This window comes from Anser anser (genome assembly GCF_964211835.1).
Source record: "Anser anser genome assembly, chromosome: 3".
In the NCBI taxonomy this organism is placed as follows: Eukaryota; Metazoa; Chordata; class Aves; order Anseriformes; family Anatidae; genus Anser; species Anser anser.
The window spans coordinates 53786254-53811404 of NC_139722.1; the positions used below are offsets into that span (position 1 = coordinate 53786254).

General features: G+C 40.0%; 2 protein-coding genes and 1 long non-coding RNA gene across 7 annotated transcripts in view; 1 reads left to right on the forward strand and 2 right to left on the reverse strand.

Annotated features, from left to right (window-relative positions):
- GOPC (golgi associated PDZ and coiled-coil motif containing) overlaps positions 1-5129 on the reverse strand; it is a 28327-nt gene extending 23198 nt beyond the window's left edge. Inside the window, exon 1 of one of the 2 annotated variants that reach the window (XM_083827733.1) lies at positions 4754-5129. In XM_083827733.1, the coding sequence (XP_083683859.1) occupies positions 4754-5071 (318 nt within the window). In that variant the 5' untranslated portion in view covers positions 5072-5129. The remainder of the gene's footprint in view (positions 1-4753) is intronic. The other variant, XM_083827732.1, reaches the window with a different exon arrangement.
- Positions 5130-9042: 3913 nt separating this feature from the next.
- On the reverse strand, positions 9043-25084 carry LOC310896592. 4 transcript variants are annotated; one of them, XR_014581639.1, is made up of 6 exons: positions 24196-25084; positions 22776-22960; positions 21311-21525; positions 19059-19211; positions 18040-18129; positions 9043-11636 (listed from the first exon to the last, which is right to left on the reverse strand). It is a non-coding gene; the product is annotated as an uncharacterized lncRNA (long non-coding RNA). The 4 variants fall into 4 exon arrangements; XR_014581641.1 differs by having other exon boundaries at positions 22776-22964; XR_014581642.1 differs by having other exon boundaries at positions 21311-21542; positions 22776-22964.
- Positions 18784-23408, forward strand: LOC310896591 (nephrocan-like). Its single transcript, XM_083828996.1, has 2 exons — positions 18784-19814; positions 22624-23408. Exons 1-2 carry the CDS (start codon positions 18889-18891, stop codon positions 23069-23071), a joined length of 1374 nt encoding a protein of 457 aa, XP_083685122.1. The 5' UTR covers positions 18784-18888; the 3' UTR covers positions 23072-23408.
- Positions 25085-25151: the final 67 nt, after the last annotated feature.

The following is a 25151-nucleotide window of genomic DNA, read 5'->3' on the forward strand; positions in this document are numbered from 1 at the left end:
CGTACTATTACTTCCTACTATTATTTTGGTTTTCCTTGGCTTTAGGTACTGTTTCTTGCCACTGTTTTCCTTTGTATTTGACTGAATCATTCCGATTGTACCTACTTGCAGGAGCACAGACCAGTGCTTTTATGTAATCACTGCCAGTACACTTTGCTGCCAGCATCAAATTCCTGACTGCCTCACAAAGACTTTTTTCAGGCCGTCCATGCCTCTAATTGCTTATGAAGAATACATAAATCTGTTTTTAGAAATCATATTGGTAGCTTTATGACTGCCATAATTTTGGAACTCAGACTAGCTATGCAGCATAATTCAGTAAATAAAACTAAGAATTCCGAACTAAAGCTCTAGTTCCCTAGTGCTCACTCTTTGGCAACTCCAAATAAATGGGAACAGAAGGAAATACAGTTGCACTTTACTACACACTGACTGAAAATAAAGTAAGGTAGTTAAACTTCTAGAATGCCAGGGCTCCTGATACAGGAAAGTACAAAGTAAGTGCAAGTCATTCCTTTAGAAAGGTGCAATTATTATGAGAAAAAAACAAACGAACAAACAAAAAAACCCACATACATATGTATCAAAACCATGACAATTTATAATATAAACCTGCTGAAAAATTTATGTAAATACTGCATTTCCACTAGCTGAACATCTGAAAATCAGTCAAATTCTAGAATACAAAATGAGCTGGATCAAGTCTCATTCACAACAGATCACATTCCATCTAGAAACAACAGATTTAAATTCCAAAAGAGAAGAAATTTCAAAGGTAAACGTGTTATAAATAAAATAACAGTTCAGTAAAACACTGGACATTTTTAGAACATTTGAAAAAAATAAAATTTTCTTTTCTAAAGTATTATGTGTTCCCAGTTTTATAGGCACATCTGTCACAGGGCCAAGAAACATCTTGGCATTTCACACAAAGGCATTTCTTGTTACAAGACAAAACGGGGATAAGGATTAAAGGACCTCAAAAGAAGGTATGTGCTCCTACCGTGTTTAAAAAGTACTCCTGATCAACCAAGCAGGTACAGTTCTGCAGCGTGCTCCATAAGATGGACTTGCACACTGTGTGAAAAACCACCACACACATAATACATGAGTAAAATAGAAATAAACATAGGTGACTCGGAATTTTATAGGTATCTTTGTATTACCTACATGCACTACATATGCTTTAGCTGATACAGTAACAAGTTACAGAAGAATTCAGCTCAAAGGAAGAAGTTCCCTAAACCCAATTCCAAGTTCATCAAGGACATAAAACTAAACATGCAAATAACCTAAAACATATTCTTAACTGTTTTCCCAAACCCCAGCACGTACACGGGCTCACCCAAGTGCCAAGACACAGGGTGTGCTCTAGCAGACATTCCATTCTAGCTCGTTCATTTAACATTACAGAATCAGATTGGCAGCCGAAGTACCAACGTCAAGCTCCGTTTGCACTGGCCTCTTAACCTACTACTTTTTACATCTACAGAACTTTTATTTTCTGAAAGGACCGTTTAAACAGCATCAGTCAGCACTGTATTTCTTTCAGCTCAAACAACGGTCAAACACGAGAAACGATTCCCACGAACTTCACCTCAATTAAAAATCTCCTGAAACCTCACACCGCCTGCCAGCCTGCATCTGCTGATGATAACTCTGGGAGACAGAGCACAACAAAAATCTCTTTCAAAATGGCTGTCACCTCCTTTTGTTCTAACAGCCCGAGGCCCTTACTGCCCTTCATCAAGATACGCTCCTTCGTTTGTTTAGCACGCTGTATGCCACGCAAGGGGAGTCAAGCTGGTCTCACGAAAAGACAGGGGCTTCCATCACCCAGCGCTCCTCTTCGTTCCTCTTTTCCTCTTCGGTAAGTTACTTAATCCAACTCTGCCCCACTGGGACCAGCAGGAAAAACTAAGAAAACAAACCCTCCTTCCCTTTAGTTTAATGAATTTAGGACCATAAATGTTATTAGCACAGCAGTATGATTATCACCTTTCATCACTCTAAAGCCCAAGCAAACTTATCTGCATACATCTGCTGTGCATCTGCACGCCGCCAGGTTCCTTCCAAAAATAACTTACCTCTCAACTGGCCGCGTATAACTCCCTCTCTGGAAACTACGGGCTGCCTGGAAGGCTTCTTTCCCTGCTCTGAAACATCCCTCACGCGGTATTTTACCTAAACTCCTCTCTCTAGCAGTAGGTACACATACCAATCATGCCAGAACATTTTTGCACCAAACTACCCTGCATCTCTTAAAAGCAGTTGTATCAATCAGAGAACGCATATTTAGCTGATTAAGGTGATAAAGCAAGTTCTGAAACCGCATTTGTATTTTCTTGTCTGTAAAATCATAGCAAGACCAGACAATCCCGCTTAAGGAAACAGAACTCACAATCAACAGAATAATGTTGGTAATTTGTATTAACTTAGTTTTCCTTTAGAACATAGTATCACTCATTCAGTAAGGTGACAGTGTGCAAGTGTAGCAGCAGGAGTAAGGTCTTAGCTCTTACCAGTCACTGACATATCAAAGTATTATTTTCGTCCAAACAAAGGCATGTTTCCAAAGACAGTTTTAACTCATTGGCTTGGCAAGTACCTGTACCTACATAAGCTATGACTAATGACAGTTATGAACGTGATGAAAGCTTCATATAAAAACGCACAAGCACTATAACATTACAACTGACAGCTATTAAGAAATAACTGCAGTTTTAAAAATCATGAAATACAGTAACTTGTACCATTAAAAGTAAAGCTAAGGATCGCATCCTAAACTTCAGTATTAATGTAGTGACTTCTTTCAAAATAGGTAACTGTGTCCTTAATTTTGGACACTGCTGTTTCTGACCCCGACGTCTGTGCATGTGAAAACACTCGTTCTCAACAAAGCATTTTGAAATGGCAGTTTCCATTCCAAATTTATGACTCTAATAATCATGAGATCCTAAAATTAACAACCTTTGAGACAATACTATAACCTTCTAAAGGCCTATTTGAAATAAAAATTGCTTTACAGGTATGAAGCCCAATACTAGTATCAGGAACAAAAATAATTCACAAGATAAAAGGGTTTTTAGTCACCAGCTCTGGCTTCTCAGTATCAGTTTTTATCAAACTTTTAGTTCTCTCTCAGCCATATACAATAATCACGCTATTTAAACTGTGCTCCTTTGCCCGTCAACTCGTCCAAGATTAAAGCATAGACAATTGTTGTTTCGATGCCCAGTCCCCTGATGATTTTAACTAGATACCAAAATATCTTTCAGGATCTGAGTTTTATCATTTCCTTTCAAAATACTTACACTTGAAACAATGTTTCAAAGAAATATTTACCAAGTACCAACTCATTCTCTTAAAATAACCTGAAAACTCATCTGTTTCACAAGTCTGTACACAATACCCAGCTTCCCTGTGCAGCATGCAATAAACACTGATTGTTCAGTATCAACTCTTACATTTTATTTTACTATGCTGGTACAATTAAGTGCACTGTACAGCTTGACAGTATGCATGCAAGCTGAATACTAAAGCATCTATGACGACACAGCAACATAAAGAATGCTGTAAACATCACTACAAGAAGTACTCTGGTGAAATAAAGACTGCAATGAACAAAGCTGCTTGTTTAATGGCGTCTTTATCCTACCAAGAAATAAACCAATTCTCAGCTAAACTCTATGGATAGTTTGCATAACAAGGTCCTCATACCAGGAAGAGATCGGATTAAAACCAAAACCCATTTACTTCACTTCCTACCACAAGGCAAACCTTCCGAAGAACAAGTCACTGTCTGAAGACTCTTCAATTCCTTTATCATAAAACTCAAATACAAAGGACTGGAAGAACTGACATTTGTACGTTGTCATGGTTTAACTAGAAGTTTTTCCCTTCGCTCCCATATATTTCAAAGAAAAACTACTGAAAGTAATAAACAGCACAGCCTACAGGAGTTACTGGAAAAATTGGGGATTTTTAGCCCAGGAAAAATATAACTCGGAGAAGACTTATCAACACGGTCCTGTAAAATGTTAAAAGACAAGAGGGCAGCTAACATCCACAACTGTTAAGGACGTGACAGATGGCAACCAAACCTACAAAGAAGCCTCAAGTTGCTGTAGTTACAAAAAGGCTGTAAAATTCCCCAGAATCTCCTTCCAGAGCGCTCTGGTTCTTGCATAAGTCACAGGACCCAGAGCCTCTTGAGCAACACCAGCACCAGCCAGCTTGGCTCCTGCGAATGCTTCTTCCTTCCCAGCCTTACTGAAATGCTGGTTTAGACATAAAGACGACTTCCCGGCAGTACGGACAGCCATTATTCTCCTCACAGGATACGTGATCGCCACTATTTAAGGAGACCAAGTTCAGCAGAGATCTATCTGATCTGCCTTGGAGCATGAGGAGACAGGAGGACCTGCCACGTCTATCCCAAACGCATTTTTCTGTTCCATTCACCTGCAAACAGGCGTAATATCCTCATTTGAACTGGTGACTAAGCTTTAGACATCTTGAAAATACACCTTTGTCCCCTTTCATGCAGGCTTACCAAACTCCCCAGGGACCTAACGCAAACGTAGGACCAGTCGGAGGCATCTGTTGCTCCTTCCAACATCAGAGGACTTGATTTTTGGCAGGCACGGCCTCACGCCCACACCGCAGCAGCCCAAACCTGAGGACCTGAGGAACCCCTGGGCCAGAAGGTCAACCCCACCCGACCCGGGCTGGGCGCCCCGCAGCCCCTCACCTCCAGCTTGTGGTTGATCTGGGACACGGTCTGCGCCTTGTGGCAGAGCTGGGCGAAGCAGGAGCTGAGGCTGGTCATCTTCTGCCGCCCCTCGTAGGTGATGTCGGCCTGGTCGGGGTCGATCTCGCCCAGCAGCAGGTCCACGTCCACGAAGGCCTTGTCGAACTCCTTCTCCAGCACCTCCAGCCAGCGGAACATGGACACCCCGCCGCCCGGCGAAGGCGAAGGCACCGGGACCGCGCCGCCCGCCCCCCCAACACCGCCGCAGGCCGCGCCGCCCGGCCCGCAGGAGCCTCCGCCGCCACCCGCCGCCGACATCCCGCCGGCCCCGCGCCGCGCCGCGCCCGGCCTCGCCTCGCCTCGCCCTGCCCGGCCCGGCCCGGCCCCGGCCGCCCCCCAGCGCCGAGCGGCGGCGGCGGGCCCGGAGCTGGCGGCGCCGCCACGCAGCGCGGCGAGAGGAGGGAGCCCCACGCGCAAGCGCCGCGGCGCTGCCAGGCGGCACCGGCCGAGCGCCGAGCGCACGATGGCGGCCGCGCCCCGCCTCCGGAGCGGGAGGCCCCGGGATGCGGCGGGGCGGAGCCGGCCCCGCGTTCCTGTCACGGCGCCTCCCGGCCCTCCCCTTTCTCCTTTCGCAAGTTACACCTCCTTCGGGCTCCGCAGGCTGCGGTACCGATAGCTGGCGTGCCAATAAAGTTACTAAAACGCACACGTTCACCCCATCCTTTAGGCAGGGAAGTCCTTCCTCACCACGGTGTTCACAAGCGCTTTTATTAGGGCCGAACCTCGCAGCTAGATGTGCGGTTGCACCATGGCCGTTCAGGCGCTGCAGGGAGGCAAACCTGAAAGTGTTGTACAAAAAGGAGTGTCGCACGCGCCTGTGCATCGCTAGGTGAATTGGCAAATGCAGTTATACCAATAGGAAAGGTATTTGCATTTGCTAGCTCATTCTGCTTCTGAAAAAGAAAGACATTTCAGGGAATAAGCATACGCTACATGGGTACCACAACACTTTTTGTCACTCTAGTGACACCTGGCTTCCTTGAAAATGTTCTGATTGATCCTGATGTTCATTTCAGAGGGAGCTTCGTTAGCAGGTCTCGTAGAGATCTCTCACACTAAATTTGCACCTCAGAAGAGAAAAGGGGTCATTTAAACCCGGGTCAGGACACTAATCCTGCCTACAACACAGCCCCAGAAACTGCTGTGCCAGCACAACACAGGGGAAGCACAGGGGCCCTTCAGTAGCAGAGGAGCGGGACTGCCCCGGCTGCGGCAGATACCAACAAAATGGTGATGGCACCAGCATCCTGCATGCACTGCTCCCTGGTGTAAGGGGGCCTGCACTGAGTGTCTGTCATTGCTCCTCTTTGCATAAATACCTGATTGCGACACAGAGAGACAGCAGGACAGCACTTTGCAGCTCAATGGTTAGACTGCTCACATGGAACACAAAGAGAGATGTTAAAACAGGAAAGAATTGTACTTCCAGCAGTCTGTGCTTTCAGGAGAGCTGGATAAAAGCCCTTCACCACTAGCAGTACGTATCACATCTCCTCTGGGATCTGATATCGCAGGCTTGACAAGAAGCTTACAGATTGTTATTACAAACCTGCTCGTTTTCCCTTTACTGTTCAGATTGCCTGCACTGTAATTTGAGGTAGTAACGAACCGGGAACCTAAGAGGGGTACTCTTACTGTTAAGCCTATCCATGATGGAAACAAAAGCTACAAATCCTATTAGATGAACCCACAGAAAGAAATCTACTGGCTCAGTAAATTGGGCTATCTGGATTCTCTCTGAGCAAAGGGTTTGAGTGTCTAAATATTAGACTATCGCCCAAGTGCTTCGTAATGAGCCAAGTTTAGCACAGCATTCATTTGACCTTCACTGTAACGTTTGTTCTCCACAGCAACTTTGACTTTATACCAGCAACATCTGAGGGAGAATCAAAACATTTGCTGTATCAAAAGCTAAACTATCACATTGTTTAAATTAGTTCAGTCACAGAAGAAAATATATTGTTTCAGGACTATCAGTTTTATTTGTCAGCTTTGGCTTTGATTCTGGTAGGTACCACACCGTAGAATTGCATTACATTCATTGCCTTTTTTTTTTTTAATGGAACAGTAATCTAACTTAGCTAAGCATAAGAATTTTCTGCTCATGTATCTCAATCATGTATTTAAAGAGCACCTGCTTATCTTGAGAAGGAAGTGTCCCGTAGTTACTATGTAACGTATCTATAGTAAATACTGCCTTTAAAGACTTATAGTTGATATAGTTTATGTATGATTATCTCTCTTAAAGAATCACACACTCTCTGCTTTTTAATGTCCTTTCCCTTCAGCTTAGGGTTGGTCTATCTTAAATTGTGTTTATCTACAGTGGTATCAGAGTTTTGTAGTCATTAATTTGAATTCTTTCATCCCTCATCAGTGCTACCTTTGTTTTGCAAGTCCTTACATTTCACAAGTCAAACAAAGTTTTGTCTCTGCTTCTTTCACTCAAAGATTAGCTTCTCAAATATGACTCTTTAGAGACCTACCTGTAGGATAATAGCTGTCTAATACTTGCTGAACTGTGGATAAATGAGAAGGAATGCTATATATAATTAAGAAAACCTGCAGTTGTGACATGAAATCTTAGTAAATGTAGTTAACATTAGGAACTATTTATGTTTCTCACCAGAAATACTGTGTGAAGAGGGGGTTGAAAATAAAAGCAGATATCACTGATATAAGGGTAAACACGAGAATAGTTTAATTATCTCAAAACTATACTTTTAAGAGCCTTAGAAAATTCTGATCAATTCCAGTTACCCTTGAAATGTCTGCCAAAAGCACCCACACAACCTTAACTCTGTTCTGTAAGCAAGCCGTGCAGTCATTATGTAATTGAACCTAAGAAAGCTTAGCAGTTTTGGCCTTCAATTAGATTAAATTGATTTTAAGTAAACTGTAGTATATACCACCCTGATAACACCAACATAATAATCAAAGAATATTTAAAGAACAGCAATCGTTTGAGTCAACTGATCTGGCAGTAAGAATCCTTGATGTGTGGACACAGCTCTGCTACACCCAAGAAATGTTTCTAACTCTCAAATAGTTGCAGGAAATTTTGTCAAAATAAATAAATAAATAACTGAATACTTTTTATGTCAAAAGGACTTCACTGAAAGTTTCCTGATCTGCTCATTTGACCTTACCTATCACGTGGCATAGCTGGGTGAAGCTTATCACAGTCTAATTTCTTCGTATATAATTAATGCACATAATTTCAATTATTTTAGAAAAGGTAGAGCATAGAGAATGTGAAGTTTCTGTGTTACTCCGCTATTAAGCATATTTGAGTACAAACAGTATTTTATAAATTTGAATTGATATATTTTGACTGATCACTGGAGTACCTGATGAATTATCTGAAAAATTACTTTGTGCTCAAAGAGTAAATGACCCTCAGCATGGGGAGGGCCCCTTTTTCCTACAAGACAAAGCAAAGCAATACCCAAACCAAAAGGAAAAGAAATAAGCAATACTCTGACCAGCATCTTCCTTGCTGTATATTTGATACCCAGTATCCATGCCAAGACTGGGAAACTGTTGTGTGAGATACTCTACAAATCTTTGGTTAGACCTAGCCTCTGAGCAAAGAATTTACAACAAAAACATGTGTGTTTGCACATGAGGGTCAGCTCACCTGCAAACCTCTGTAATTGCAGCTGCCCAGCTGTGCACGCTGGGCTACAGCGTGTGCACATGTCAAGGCCAACTTTTGTGTGGTTAGTGCTGAAGCAGTGAGTGGCTTGATTGTCCGGCTGGTTGTACTGTTACAAGCAGAGACACCAAAGAGGAAACACCAAAAACAAAGAATATTTTGCAGTATTGAAGTGTGGGAGAAAATTTGAGATGATAAAGCAAGGATTTCGTGTTCTAAAAATGGAGTTAGGCTAGGTGATTGGAAAGTGCTTTTCTAAAGCATGCTACAGAGGATGAAATTATCCAAACACACTGAATCTTAAAGAGAGAGAGATTTTTTTGTTGTCATTGCAGAAATTTTCTGCTAACAAAACTGAAGCCTTTTAGATTTTTATGCTTTAGACAATTCCTTCTCTTCAGGTTTTGGGAGTTCATATTTGGCTGCCTTCTACAGTCTGTGTAGTGATTCCATGCAAGCAACAATTCACTCACGACTATTTTGAGGGCACATTCACTCCTTTTTGGTCTCTCTTTACACAAGGCAACTTCCAGAAGTCACTTCTTTTTTCTTTTTTACAGTGCTTACTGAGGTCTTCTTCCCATGCTTTTTTCTACATATCCATTTAAGCTTAACTCTTGTCATCCTGAATTTTTGTTTTATTTTTAAAAATCAGTAAAGCATATGCTAAAAATATTTGACTTTTACAGTGTGGAAGAATGAAGCCCTCTTTTTGTGCACACAGTGGGTATAATTTAGGAAACTGCTCTTTCAGACTCCTCCATGTCTGACAGTTTCAACAGCAGACAATTTTTACACAATTTAAGCTCCATTCTGGTTCTGTTTGATGAGCAGTTACTAGCAGACTCTTCTTAAAGGCTAAAGATATCCACAGAAACCAGGAGAGCGAGTACTAGCTCACTTCATGCAGGCCTGTGAGAAGCCCTTGCAGGTCACCATTGTTAACTACTGATCTGAAACAGTTTTGAATGAGCAAAGCCCTTAAAAGAGAATTTCTTTGGGTCTGATATCAATTGCACAATCCATCCCTGCCTCTCTATTTTTAGGTGGCACTGCAAGAGCACAGTTTCAAATAGAGTAATTACAGATCTTACATAAACGTTCCTATACAGAAGACCCATGTATTTAATTTTTAAGTTGAGAATGGATTCAACAATTTTATCTGCCCTCTTTATTCCCCATTATTCATTTCTTTTGGGACTAACTTGGAATATCATTACTAGTAAAAACAGTAATATCAAGAAAACTGTCAACATAGTAATCTGTGGTTTTATGGTCACTGCTCTTGATGGCAGCAAGAGCATGCCATTAGTAAGGATACTTTGAAGGCTAACTATGGCTGCGTTAATGGGATATGTTTATGAAATTATTTAATCTGGCCTCCTCCAAGTGGATGCTTATTTGTTGTTTGGGGTGTCTGCCACAGCTACACCTGATCTTGGTTGACACTCCTCAGTGCTATCACAAAACCAGCAGTAACTAAAACTCTTGGATATGTGGATTTTTGTTTAAGAAATTTTATTCCTTTTCAGTAGGCTTCACTGTGCTAGTTTCTCTGGAATGCACAAGTGCCACAGACAGGCAAAATGTGAGAAATTCAAAAGGAGTTATCACTTTCATCTGCTCTATGTAGCCAGTGTAGAAGAGGAAAAAGAAAGCTACCTACTTACAGTATGGAGGAAAAATCTGCTTTAAGTCATTCAGCAGCTGTTCCCGGTGTATGAAGATGAACTTGCCTGGAGTTAGAAAGCATATTCTCCACACACTGTGAAAGCAGATGATAAATATTTCCACAAAAAATCTTGGCTTATGAAGAAGATTGAGACACCTTTTTCAGACAGGCTTCTGTTTGTCTTTGCAAAACTCTACTTGCAGGTTTATTTTGTAGGAAGAAACACAAAATTGGTGTTGATAAATGTATAATCCTTACATCAATTAGATATAAATCATTTGCCTACAACGTGTCTAGGTTGACATTCTTAATTCAGTCTAACACTCTGAGGCTCTTTGTTTAAGAAACAATCCTGGAAAGCAGTTGAAATAATTTCAACAGATGATCAAGGGAAGCATAATGTTTTTAAAAACGTTACGATTGTTTCTCTTAGCAGGCCTATCCACTCTGGCAAGAAGAATTTGATTGGAGGCAACCTTTGCAGCAGACAAACGCCATTTGTTGTCCCTATGGAAAACTGGTCCAAATCCAAGTTAAAAACCTCCAGAAAAAATAATTATAAATTCACACGTACTCCATAGCAGGCACTTGGTAGCATATGGCAGCTAAATATGCCAAGGATTCTTTCAAGCATACGCCATCACTTAGCAGCTCCCAGTTGCCAAACTACTTGTGAGTGTGATATCCCTCAGGGACCAAGCTCCTACCCATGCCCTCTGCAGGTCTTAAACTGGTCTTTTCCTGCAATATCTCCTTTCCAAGGGCAAGGACCATGCTAATTGTAAGAGCTCGGCTTCCCTGTGTCCTTTGTGGTAGGACTGCACATTTGCTTGTGCAGTTTGTACCATCAAGCACATTACAAAGGATCCACCTTCAGCTTTTATGAACTATCTTAATTCAGAAATTTCTAAACTTCTAAAATAATTTTGCAATTTTTTCTTCTAATTTTAATGTTGCCTTAGTTTTATTTGATTTTCTAAAGGTAATCTTACGTTAAACATATAAAAATTACATCTTAACATATGTTCATGTGCTTTTGTCTAACCTCTGACTTTGGTGAAGAAAGAAAAGGCCCAAACACCAGTACTGTGGAAGATGAAATCTTGTATGAGGTAAAATTTGTGCAAAAATATAATCTTATTTTCATTAGGGTAATTGGTATATTTGAAAAACAACAACAACAGCAACAAAATTTTAAAGTCACATGAGCACTTCTTCAGATCTGAAATAAAAGCAGCAAAACTGAAAGATCTTCCAACTTCTGTTAACTCTACTCTGCACAGGAATCCCCATTGAAAGGTATGGAGAGTTTGCATGAAGACTGTTGACAGTGATTTATGTTCTTCATGTCCACTCACAGAGCCAGCAGTGTTCCTTCCACACTAGAGAACCTGGAATGTTCATTCACCTTTTTGTGTAGTTCCCATATTCCTGTTAGGCTTGCACTCACATGGACCTGTGCCTCCTCATCAGCTTTCTTACCATCAGGTTGCCTACAATCAATACAAAAAAAAACCACAGCTCACAGTTTTGTACAAAAGCAAAGGCAGAATTTGCACAAAACCAATGTAATAGGACCATCTTTCATAGCTATCACTTCAAAATACCTTGCTGCTGAGAGCAGACATATACAAAAAATTAATGGATACAGAATGTTATTCTTGATTAAATCATTGTTAATATCACACAAACTATTAAACCAATGAAGTTTCCTTCTATTTGTTTAAAAAGACCAAGGATAGAAAGCTACTCGAAAACGTGAAGATTATTGCACCTTCCTGTGGTGCAGCCTTGTAACTACAGCCATAACTTCTAATACCAGTTGAGTTGTTTCCAATTTACAAAATAGGGAAGGATGCAACACATAGTTCTTATTTAAAGGAATTTTTAGTCTGAATCTGGAGTACTATAGAGCTCTATCTGCATTTCCTTTGACCCTTTGGAGCAAAAAGCATTTGCTTTTTGATGGCATTTTTGAGGAACACAAATACCTACATAAGATCCTGAACATTACTGTCTTATTGAGCTCACCATTTAAACTCTAGTGAGTGGAAAGAAAAGGATCAAAGACAGTTCCAGGACATGCTAAAATATACCACAAGTAATTGTCAGCATGCTGAAAGGTTTTACACTTTTGTCTGGGTATTCTGATTCTTTTAGAAGACAACAAAACAAAATGAACAACAACAACAATAAAAAACAGCTACCAAACCCTACATCAAGATATGTTAAAATGTTTGTTTGAAAACACCATTGCTAATCCTGCTTGCCCACTCACCTGATCACTATGACACAAGTCGGGCAGGATTTTTCTGCATAGATTGTTACACATGCCAGTTCAACGCATTGTTTTAGGAACAGGTTTTCTGCTCTTGCTGCTTGGTTTAGCAGACGCTGGGTTGCAGTTCTGTCCTTGCAGTACAGAGGATAAAGGAGAAAGGAAGGATGTCCTGTAAGGAATATGGCAATTGTCTGGTGTAAAACCAGCAGCATCAAATAGGCATTCCCATTGAGGACTGTCCCCAGGTTAGGTATCCCTTTGTCAAATCAACTTGGCATCATTGTCTGTTCAGAAAAATAACCAGACTAGTTCTGAAATCAAGAAATAGGATCACTGAAAATATGAAGGAGAGGATGGAAGGAAATAGATAACAAAACAAAGGAGATCAGAGTGATAAGACAGAAGGGTTTCCTAGGTGCACTGCTTGGTGAGTTGCAAACTGCTGAATACAAAGGAGAAAAAAAAATAAAATGAAAAATAAAAAACACATTGAAGGTTCTTAAAATTATCTCATGCCAAAATGTCAGCCTTTCAAAACTTTACATCTCTAGCTGGCAGAGCTAATAGATATATAAGAAAAGCAGTAATAAGTAGAGAGAAAACTGAGGGGAACATTAGTGATCTACATCTGTCATGAGGTGCATGGTCTTATTTTATTGATCATCCACCATTCAATTTATATGAAATGATTTCAAATGTTCCACGTTTGTAATTTTCAAATACAAGAATAATTACACTTTGATTTATGTGAATTATAGAAACATGGGTAATTTAGGTTTTTGTACAATCTTTAAAAAATGCATACCAACCTGCGGCTGTACCACAGACATTCAGAAAGCCAACAGAATGTTTTAGTTTTAGAATAATAGCTGAATAGCTGCCTGGGTTGTTATTTTTTCATTTGTTTGTTTGTTTGGTATGAACAATGCACAAAGAAGAGTGAAAAAGCTTCTGTGTCGGTTGTAGTTATTTTTCACAGTTTCTGATGCTGGGTCACAGAAGATACACAGGTTTTACAGCCCCACTATAAAACAGCTCTTTATCTTTTCTCCACTAATTCTGTGGTGGCACATTTAACAAAACTAGGAAACTGGAGATAATATGGATGTTTGCAGATTAGATGTCAGGTAATAAATAACACTAATTTCGCATACCTGCAAATGTGAAGTCACCTTATCACTGTTTAAGTTTCTCACTCTTTGTAATGCCTGCCAACATTTTAACCCAGGCAAATTACCGTATTGTTTTTGCTGTTTTTTCACTGGGATAAAATACACAGTCATAATATCCTTTTATCAGTTTTCATGGTATAAAAGGACTTTGGTGCTTAATTCACACTATATGTTGCTGAGACAATTTCGGAGCTCCTGTTTTGGAAGATGCATTTATCTTACCTTTTAGTCTTTTTGTTTTCTTTTCACAGTGGTCTGAGTACCACTTGCCCGAGAAGATGCAGCTGTGACTCTGCCCAGTCAGTGCAATGCTACAGAGCTACAGAGATCCCCCGAGAGATTCCTTCCACTACCAGGAGACTCTACATCAGCCACAGCAAAATTAAACAACTCCAGGTAGGAAGAAATCCAGTACGAATACTTTATATAGTGCACTGTAACTGAAAGATGCCTTTCCCAGGTGGTGATGACTTTGAAGAGAAGGGAGAATCTTATTCCAGGTTCTAAAAACCGATAAAATGGTGCGAGATCTGGTTTTGGTTTACCTTTATAAATATATGTGAATATGTATTCCTAGTGTTTTCATTATCCTGTGGTCCCTAAGCACCAGTTCATGCTGCCACAAAGGTTTTTTATATGCAACTCAGAAAGTAGTAATTCACAACAAGGAGCCAAATGTTGACTTCTTTTTATACGGTCAAATAACCATTGAGTTCAAGAGTTATTTTTTAATTTGCTGAAAGCTTTTGCTGCTCTTGATAAAATGTCATACTTTTCCATAGTGAAGGGAGAGGTTTTATATAGCTAGGATGAATGTGAGGGTTTCTTCCCCTGCTTGCATTGCAAATTTCAAGCACAACTGCTACTAGAAATGACAGCAAAGTTAGTAATCAGGACTCGGTCATGCATTGTTAGACTCCAAGGCAGACTGTGAGATGTTTATAAAAGCAATGCTAGGCCTATCTAAAACCCATATAAACAATAGCTTCTAATTGAAGCTGCCAACTGTGTTCCTGAAAATGTTTATTCTAGGTTTCTTGAGGCGTCACTGAATTATTAAAGTAATTACCAGTTTATGTTCCATCTGCACTGGACTCCAGAGCAGTGCTTTTCTGTTTCCCACCCTATTTATTTAATAAAACCATTATTTTTTCTATAGATAGACACAAGGGAAATGTAACTGCCTATATTATGCATAATTGCTGTGTATCAATTTACTACAATGATGAGAAATGTTGTTTGAAAGAGATACATTTGCTCTTAAGTGTACTTGTCCTCTTACAAAGAACATATCCTGAACTGCTCTGAAATGCATCTTTGATTTTGCTCTCAGGATTGAATAAAATGGGCTAGAAGGCAGCTGAAAGCAACATCTGGGACATCTGCTGCCCAGTGAGAAACAGCCTGTGTAATTCTGCTATTTAACCCTGGGGAAGAGTTTACTTCTCTTTTAGCTGTGACTGATATCTGTGGTTTTCTTATTGTAGCTCACGTACCTAAAAGAGTCAAAGTTCATTGGTGTGATTTAGCTATATCAGTGTACTCTTGTTAAACTAATAGTTTATTGAATTAATTATTATCAGGAAATATATCTTCTGTGCAAAAGAAAAGTATTTTTTTCTTTCTGAAATAATGAAGATGAGCCGTTTTTCCTTTCTTAGGCTGGTTGCCCACACCTGTTGTAAAACCCTCAGTCACTGCTAAGGCAGTCTTAGGGTCTGACTAAAGAAGGCAGATATTTGTGATAAAGCATTTAAATGTTGGTTATAAGTGAACAGAGAAATAGAAAAAAAATGTTTTATGACTGCTCAGAACAAATGGTGTCTCCATCTAAGGAGAGAGTTTTTCTCTTTATACGTTGATTTAACTGATCAGTATGCCTTACTTCTATCACTGAAAGGAAATAAGTCCTTTTTACGCTAGCTGCCTGTATTTATGGAGATTCTTTACTTAAGATTAAATGGGTCTGTGATTATATTTTTCAGTTTTCTCTCCATGAGACAAATCATGCATTTGAGGTCCTGACATCATAAGTGCATATACTTAATTAACTCAGCTGAACAATTCCGTTGGCACACATAATAGTGTTTGTAGGAACAGGTTTTGATTTCTGCTTGTAAACTAAGTGTCTGGAAGTGCTAAAGAAACTCTATAGTGTGTGGATTTTTTTTTCCTTCCTTTTTAATTACTTCAATTGCCTCAACTTAGAGAAAATAAAATATTTTTTAAAAGAAATTGAATGTAAGCCTAGACTTTTCACAGCTGACCTCTAACAGGCTTTTATATGGTTTGGCAATTAGCAGCCTCAGGAGAATAAACAAATATTCTTTCTAACTGAGCACCAATTACTTTTGGACATTACTTTGCACTGGTTAATATTAAAATGGTAAATAAATTAAAAGAAGATACATTTATATGTTAAACCACTATGTTTTGAAGAAAAGGAAGAAAAAAGCAGATCTGTTTTATCCAGATCAACTTTACATTTTTTTTTTCTTGACAGGATTGATCATCATTGAAAAAACTGGCTGGGATTTTTGCTTTTGGTATTTTTGCAACGTTGGATTTTTTACAAACAGGGCTTGTAGTAACAAAATTAGACTATTTCTAGCATCTTTTTTTTTTTTTCAATAATTTCTGCCTTATCCTTGATTTGAAGAGCAAATATAACCTTTTTATGCTCACTTTAACATTTATGTTATTTCTAACTATATTAATACTTTTTTTTTTTTTTAATCTGCTAAAATAAATTGCTTCTTTAACCCCCGCAACAGGGGATTGCTTTAAGGAACCGCTTATAAAAAATCCCAGTCCACAAAAATTCAAAAAGGAAAAAAAACAGTCAAAAATATATATAAGATGAGAAAATTATGAACGAGTTTCTATTACAACCGCAGTCTCTTAGATCCATTTTCAGGAGATATTTTTAAAATGTAAAACCCTATTACCATCATTTTACTGACAGTCTAGTTAGAGAATAGAACATCATTTTGCAGCAAAAAGGGGGCTAATAATCTTTCAAATATGTCTTGATTCAGATTAGAAAGACTGGTTTGCAACAGCATGGATAAATGTTTAAGTCTCAAAACAGCACTGCCACAAAGCCTGGCAAAGCCTACCAAATAGGTGGAAAATAGAAATTATAGTAATCCACATTAAGAAGGCTAAATCCTCCATCACAGAATGAATGTCTGTACGTTGACCTTCGCATAGCTCTCTGCCACTTAATAAGATGAAAATTAAGCTTCTTAGAGATACAGATATACAGCGATCAGCTGAGGAAAAGCAGGAAATACTGCTTTTGAACTAATAGTAGAAAATGTGTTGAACCTACAAAGGTTTATATTTGTTTCAATTTCCTTAGGACTTTTTTATCACTTCTGTATGCATATTCCTTTCTGCTCTCGAGCAATGCAGTTCATTCCTATCGGACTTCTCATGATGAACCTTTGCAAGATTAGCCTCCCAGCTGTGACCAGAACTGGACACATGATTCTACAACTGCTTTATAACAAATCAATGAGCATATATATTACAAAACTGCAGTTACAGGAGATCAGGAAATGGCCGGCTTTGTTATTTACTCTTGAGATTTTTTTTTTAATAGAAGTAAATTCCCTTACTGAAATCAAGTGTAACTGATGGAGAAACCTGCATCAGTAGAAGCTCCATATCTACACTTTCCCAGTAACTGCATCAAAATCTTGCAGTGCTCAGAAGTGACTTTACAAGACAGCCTGAATGTAGCTAGAATCTAGTGACACGTGGGGATACCAAAGCAAAATGAAATCTGAATGAAAATGAAATTCAAAATGAATTCCTCTTTCACAGCTGTGTGTGCTCTAATTTTAACAGAAGTTAAAATGGGGAGTTTGTAGGTAAGGTAAAGAGATACAACTCAGAAAGCAGGCAGGAATTGGATAAATGAAGGAACCTTTTAACAGGCACTTTCTTCAGCTGTTTCAAGATACACAAGTATGATAGTCAAACGTGTTCAATGAGGATTGTAAAACAAAACTACTATACAGTACCTGAGCTCCAAAAGGATTTGTACTGCTTTCCTTGTAGATTCCTCATTGGGATGAGGGATTATGCTGTAGAACATGTTTGTAGTGTTACTCAATGAGAGTAAATGTGTTGGTACCTAATGAGCGCTGAGGGAAATAGCATGCAGACTGTAGTGTTAGTTTAACATCTGTTACTGGTGTGTACTGAGATCTGCAGAGAGATGTTTACCAGACACCTGAAGGAAAACTAACTGAAGAATACTCCTTCCTGCCTCTCCCATGCAGAACACCTGCTCATTTTGCTCTGAGCTTTCAGTGATTCCCATATAAATGCATTTTTAAAAATCGAGCACCTAGGTCAATGAGCAGCATCTCTGAAAATTTCAAAGAATTACTGTTAAAGTAACTGGTGTGCTCTGACAACTCCTTTACTTACCCTCATTCCATGTTTCCTCATTTCTTGGCTTAGAGGAGGCTGCCAGGTTCATTTAGGTTTGTTTCTTAACTTGAGACACAAGATGGCAAGCTTGATAAGCAAGCAGGTTCCAACAAAGCACAAAAAAAAAAATGAAAAAATTACTATGCTCCTATATATCATGGTCCCAGTCAACATCTAAGTTTCCTTTACCACTACAAAGCATCTGTTTACTACTCAGTAACAAAAACTAAGTTGCTGTAAAAGCAATCTATTCCATGCACGTGATTTTCAGACCAAACTGATCTGACATGTTTGGTTTGGTCATCTCCAAATGTGAAGTTTTTACTTTAAGGAACAGGAGAGAGAGCGGAAGGAATGAAGAAATACAGGTGTCAGATTTTAGTTTCCTGCCAAAAATTCATAGTAAGGAGAAGAGATGACATCCACGTATCTGGGGAATACGTGCTGCAGTGGTGATACAGAGAAATGGCTGTATGATGAACCCAGACGCGCACCAGCAAGCTCTGCTGAGCGCAGTGAACATGTAGCAACCATCCACCCCCTGTAAGGACCTCTGCCACTGCTGACATTTAGCTATGCATTTGACATAGGTATCTGCATGGCAGAAATAAAAGGAATATTCCTTCTTCAGGCCTGTGTCTTTGCTCAAAACTAGACAAAAGATGGACTTCACACAATTCTAGAAACGTAAGTAGATACTGTCAAACTGCAGGTACCTACAGTGACACCTCTACCATCACTGCTCCGTTTCTCTTAGTTTCTCATTCTTTAAGAATATAAGCTAGCAATGGTCAGAGCACCCAGAAGAAGTAATCAGTGAGGAGATTCATAAATACAGTCTGTCACATGAATTATTTTTATCTCTTTAAGATTACTGACTTCAGAAGAATGTCGGCCCTTGAAGAGCTGGTCCTGTCGTGCAGTGGCACAGAATCGATAGAAAACAACACTTTCAAAGCCCTGAACACTTTGAAGTCCCTGGAACTCTACAAAAATCAGCTAAAGCAAATACCCACCTTCCTCCCATCCGGCCTTGAGATTTTAAAACTCGCTGATAATTCCATCACCACTTTGCATGCATCAGATTTTGAAGGTTTGATGAAACTAAGGGTGCTTGATATCCGGAACAACTTGATTGCGACTCTGCCTTTGAGTGCGTTTTCTTCCCTCTGCAATTTACAAAGTCTGATTCTGGACGGCAACAACATGGAATCTCTGTCTGCACCACTCAAGCTTCCTAGGCTGCAGCATCTGAGCATGGCTGATAATAAACTAAACTCTTTCCCACCCAGCTTTTTTGCATCTTTCCAAAATTTACAGTTTCTCAGTTTAAGTGGCAACTTTCTGACAAAAGTGCCTCTTGACCTACCTAAGTCCTTGCTGTCACTAAAATTAGAGAAAAACCGGCTCAAAACAGTAAGACTTCGAGACATCAAACACCTAGAAAACCTGACTGAGTTCTTCCTTTCAGAAAATCAGCTTACATCAGTAGATGGTGCCCAGCTTCTTCCTAACTTAACAACGCTGGAGCTGTCTAAGAACCAGCTCCAGGCTATGCCACCCAGGCTGCCAGGCAGGCTGCAGAAACTTGACTGCAGCAATAACCTGATTCAGAGGGTGACAGCGCAGGACTTCCAAGGACTACAAGACCTCAAACACTTGTTTCTTGACAACAATGCTGTCAGCACGTTTGAGGCAGGAGCTCTTCAGCAGTGTGCACAGCTTTCTAACCTGGCACTGGAACAGAATCTCCTGATTTCTATCCCACTGAGGTAAATGACTCTGAGGATAGCTGCTTCACAGGTGTCATCTCTCCCCCCTTACGTTAGGAGAATGAGGGCCAAACTGAGAAAAAATCTGCATTCAGACCCGGTCATAGTAGAAGCCCATCCATAGCATAAACCCACTGCCATAACTGGCACTAATAAGCACTTTTGCTAGCAGTCTCAGCATAGTACTGCAGCTGTTTTCATTACATCTGTGGCCCCCGGTGATCCTCCTCCTTTCACATCTCTCACTGCCAGTAAGACTACTTTGTTTAATCAACACATGAATAGGAGGAATCTGCTAGCAGAGTATAACAGTGATTACAGATTAGTTACACTGCTGCTTACATTTGTCTTCTCCCATAACACAAAATAAATAGAGCATTCAGTAAAAAAGAAAGATGGCAATTTAAACGCTGATGTTACCACCAACCCACACTGAGTTTATTATTGTTAGAGTATTAAGATTTCAGGAGCTGAGTCTGGTCAAAAAGAATGTGTTTCTTCGGTGGATATTATCATCCCCAACTTCATTAAATTCACACATTACAAGGTATTTGGAAGGCTTATAACTGTCCTGCTTCAGGCTATAAGCAAAATTCCAGTCAAAGTAGCACAGAAGAAACATCCCTTGGGCACACTGGATTCCTTAATGCCTTGCTCACAGGTTCTCTCACATTCATCTGAGTGATGGTCCTGGCCATTATCAGTGGTGGTGTGTTAAACCAAATGGAGGCTGCTCTGATATAAAGTGGCAATTTTGTTATTTCATAAAAAATGTGCAATAAGATGGCATAAAAATAGTAATGTAATTCCATTAACATCAGCTTCTTTAACACAACCGCACTAGTAAATTTTATTTTTATGGCTTGTGGACAGGTTTAACTGGCCCAAATAAATAATGCAGTAAAATTTCAATTTGCTTAGAACGAGGTCCTTTAGCATTTGAATCTATTTGGTTGAAGCTTTATAATCAGAAAGTGATTTAGTGGTGTATAAATATTTGATTTCAGTCTGCCTTGACAGGAATGTTTAATGCTTTCTAGTTACATTAGTATTGTCTAATCCATCTTATTTTACAACCTTTGTAGTCACAAGAATTAACAGGAAGGAGTCCTCTATTAGCCTTTAAACAGTGCAGCTTTTAGGGAGATATTGGGTCTTTTATTTTCAACTCAGCAATGAACACAAATTTCAAGGAGAGGCTATAAACATGAAGTGGGAAAAAATGACAAGAAGTAAAATTTATGTACCTAATTTAATTGTGTGTGTCCACGCATCTACCTGTTGATCACCAGGTAGTTGCAAGGACACACAGAAATAAAAGTATTACTCTGATAGTTATGTGAGAACAACAAGTAACTTGTGTCACAGGTTAAAGAATATAGTTAGTGTGCCACAGTTAATAAGTCTTAGTGGTTGTTTAGTGGGAATTGGGAAAAAGAAAGTTATTTCATTTTATTCTGAAAAGGAAATAATGACATGAAATTATCAGAACTTACATCCATAACACGTCCAAGTATTTCATGACTCATACAGAAGAGCCCATGCTCCAGAAAATCTTGCAGGGAGTGGTCAGAACGCAGGGAAGAGACTGATGATATTCCCTGGAGCGGCAGTGGTATGGCTGTATGGCTGCCACGGTCAGCTGCTGAATGCACACAGCTTCTCTGCCAGTAGCAGGATCTTTCATCACATGCTCCAATGTAGTTATTTCCTCAAGATCAACAGAAGCTGAAGTCAAACAATAGAGCTGCAAAGCCTTTACAGGTTTAGACTGTACAGGTTTTAGACTGTAATCTGTCTGGATAAATATCTCAAAAGATATCCTGCTGCCTTTGACATCATTGGCTCTAGGATTTCACCCCAGACTACCTCCTTTTGTCACATTGAGCAACTATTATCATTGACTGTGGTTAGGTTTCAAAACAAGTTTATTGCAGCCACAAGCACCAGTAAGACCAGGTTCTGTGCAATGACTCAGATGTGTGAGAATTTCAACATGTGAAATCCTCATCTCACCTAGGAAATACAGCACATTACAGAACTGCCTTACTCTTGAAATATTCCTAATGAAGTTGTGAGATTAGCACAAATATGGCAGTTGCCTTTCAGCCCAAGAGGTCAAACTCAGCTTCACAAAAACCTGCCAGTGAGGGTCACGGTGTACCCTCTAATTTTCAAAGGTATCTCAAAATCATTACATTGAGATAAACCCACCTCAGCCTTTACTGGTTGTGGGACGCTTCTGTTCAACTCTAAATGGTTCTTGGTGTTATTATTTATTATTTGCCTTACAGTTATATTGAGTAAATTTCCTTAAAGTCTCTAACCATGACTCTTAATCTCATCTCCTTGCATACTACGCTAGTAAAATGATTTTAAGTTAACATCAAATTGAATTTATTAAAAACATTCCACACCAATTAAATGGCTTTTCTGTTAAACAGCTTTCACTGACTAGAGCAGGAGAAAAACAGTAGATCGTAAATAAACTAGACTTTAAAAACTTTTGTTATTGTATGGCTGGACTAAAATTGCTGTTTAGCTCAGCTGCACAAACATGTACAGTTCAGAACTGAATTAATTTGGGAAAACAGCTCAAGTGTCCATAGATCGTATTCCAACAACTTTAGAATAGAAAAAAAAAAAAGAAAAAAGAATATTAACATTTCAGGACCACTACTTTTTTTTTTTTTTTTCAAAAGACTACATTTTTGTTAGTGATAGTTTTATTTATTATGTCAGATGTGCTTGGACAAGCAGAATCAATATAATGAACATAAACGATTTGTGTTGTTTTATTTTTATTCAGACTTCCAGATACCCTTGCTAGACTGGATCTAAAGGGAAATGACATAGAGGACGTTGGAGAACAAGAACTGAAAGACTTGAAACAGCTTCAGGTTTTAAATTTACGGAACAACAAGATATCTGCCCTGGATCGCAAAGTCTTGGAGTATTTACCTCGCCTCCGGCATCTCTATTTAGATGGAAACCCTTGGAATTGCACCTGTGACCTTCTCAGAACCAGAAGAGTGCTGATGGCCAAAGGAACGGATGTCAGGGGAGGGCAGTGCGCGGCACCAGCAGAAAGCCGAGGAGAAAGCTGGATGTCTTCCAAAAAGATTCTGCAGCACTGTGAAGATAATCTGTCTTCCATGGAAAAAGGCAGAGAGGACAGAAAGAAAATGAAACTCAATGAGGCTGCCAGCGTTGCAGTAAACACAGATGATGATTACTATGATTATGAACTAGATTAACCCCATGGTTAGTCTATGGTGAATCTGAAAGCTGTCTAGAGCTGCCCACCACCACCAGTATCACTACTGACAACCAGCCTGCTGGGCTGCCATTAAATTTTCCTCTTTAATTCATACTATAAATGTTAATAGCTGGTGACAGAAGGGCTATAATAACGATGCCATTGTAAACTGAAAATTGTAAAAGAATTGGCCGTTTTTCAATGCCATTAGTACTCTGTAGCTTGAGGGAAATAAGAATACAATAACAATCTCTTAGAAAAGCACTCTGTAACTCTGTATGGACCTTTTTATAGTAGAGCATTCTTAGAGTTGCATAAAAACCCCATAAATAAAATCCTGCAATACTCCAAGATGCTATTACCTGTAGTCTGGCATTCAACACATTTAAACTCAGTTCAAGATGGAGAATTACACTGACGTGGGTAATTTCTCAGGATTGTTTAGAGATCCTTGCTTTTGAAAAATGAATTTCAGTTTTCCAGAACTACTTGCCTCTTTTATTTATTTTAGACTATTTTAAATGGCATTAGACTAAATTAACTGAGCTCCAGGCAGAGCACGGAAAGCTCATCTGGCAACTACAACAAACAGAAGAATCGGTCCTTGTGAATGAGATTTAGTACTTGTTCCAAAGTTAATTAATAGTGATGCATAAAAACACTGGGGTGAGTTTGACCCATTTCTATTATTGTAAACAGAAAAAGGGAATATTCTCAGGAAATAGCTTTCTACCTCTGCCAAATATTAGGGTAAGGTCCAATGAGACAAAGTTATTCCAATAGTTTATTTCGGTAACTGTATAACTAATTGACTACCGTATAGCTCAAGTTGTTGTATGTATAATACTTTGGGGTTCACGTGGCAGCACACACTGCAAGTGCCCCCTTTCGCTGGTGGGAACCTTCCAGGCTTTTGCAACACAAAAGGGCTTCACAGTATATGCATCAGCTCTGATGTATGTGCAAATATTATCAAGCGGTTCCCAAAGCGCTTGAAAATTAAACAAAATTGGAATACCAAGACCACTAAAAACAGTGAATTACAAACAGTAATCTAAGGGGCTTCCTGGCAGTTCATAAATCTCAGCTGATAAGTAAGGAGCAATAACACCAGCAAATTACCTTTCAAAGCAAACAGTTTCTATTATTCTTTATCTTCTGCTGGCATTCAGTAACCGAATAATCACTCACATTCATAAAGTCTGTTTTGTCAGATGTCAGAGTGCAGCTAGTTAGTTACAGCACCAAGGCAAACGCAACTGGCGCTTGGGTTTCTTAGGCACCCAAACATTAAGCTGCGCAACTTAAACAAAGAGATGAAAGTTAATTTAGCTTTACAGTTTAACTTTTGAATGTGTCAGCAGCTATGCTGATGGTAGATAAAAGATATAGATGTTTATGGAACGGCACACGCACCCCTAGCAGTTTCAATGTTATTTCTGTTGGGTATTGCTCTTTGTTGGATATTGCCTGAGGTGATTTACTTTCCCAACAAAACATTTTTATGGCATGGGATTTATCATTTTATTTTGTATTGATGGAGTGTTTCAGTAGAGCGCTTTAGGTGCCTGCTTGTGTCATTTTAGCCTTTCCATCTGTTTGGGTGCACAACTCGATAGCTCCAGCTCCGTGTTTTGCTTGTGAGGAACTGAGTTTGTGCCTCCAGGGCTTTTGGTCTAGGGGTTGTTACAAGGCAGGGGGGCTTCAGAAAATTCTGGGTTAACGCAGAAGATGTAATTCTCCTGGGTAGAGGCTCTATGCCGGCTGCCTGCCGCGGGCAGCTCCCCAGGGCCACCACAAGATGGCCGCCCCGTCGGGTGGGGGCGCCGCCATGATGGCTGCCGGGCGCACCTGGCCGCCACCTCCCTCCCGCACCCTTAGGCCACGCCCCTCGCCCTTAAGCCCCGCCCACCAGCCGCGGGCCCAGCCCACTGCCCGCAGACCACGCCCGTCGCCCATAGGCCACGCCCCCCACCTCCTCCCCTCCCCTTCCCGCAGCGCCACGTCACTCGCTCCCCGTGGGCGGAAGTGACGCGGCTGCGCCGGGCGGCCAACGGCGTGCGGGCGCGTGGGGGGGT

Coding starts and splice junctions, on each gene's coding strand:
- LOC310896591 (XM_083828996.1), top strand. CDS start 18,889: ATGAATTATTTTTATCTCTTTAAGATTACTGACTTCAGAAGAATGTCG. Junction 19,815..22,623: donor CTGATTTCTATCCCACTGAG/GTAAATGACTCT, acceptor ATTTTTATTCAG/ACTTCCAGATACCCTTGCTA.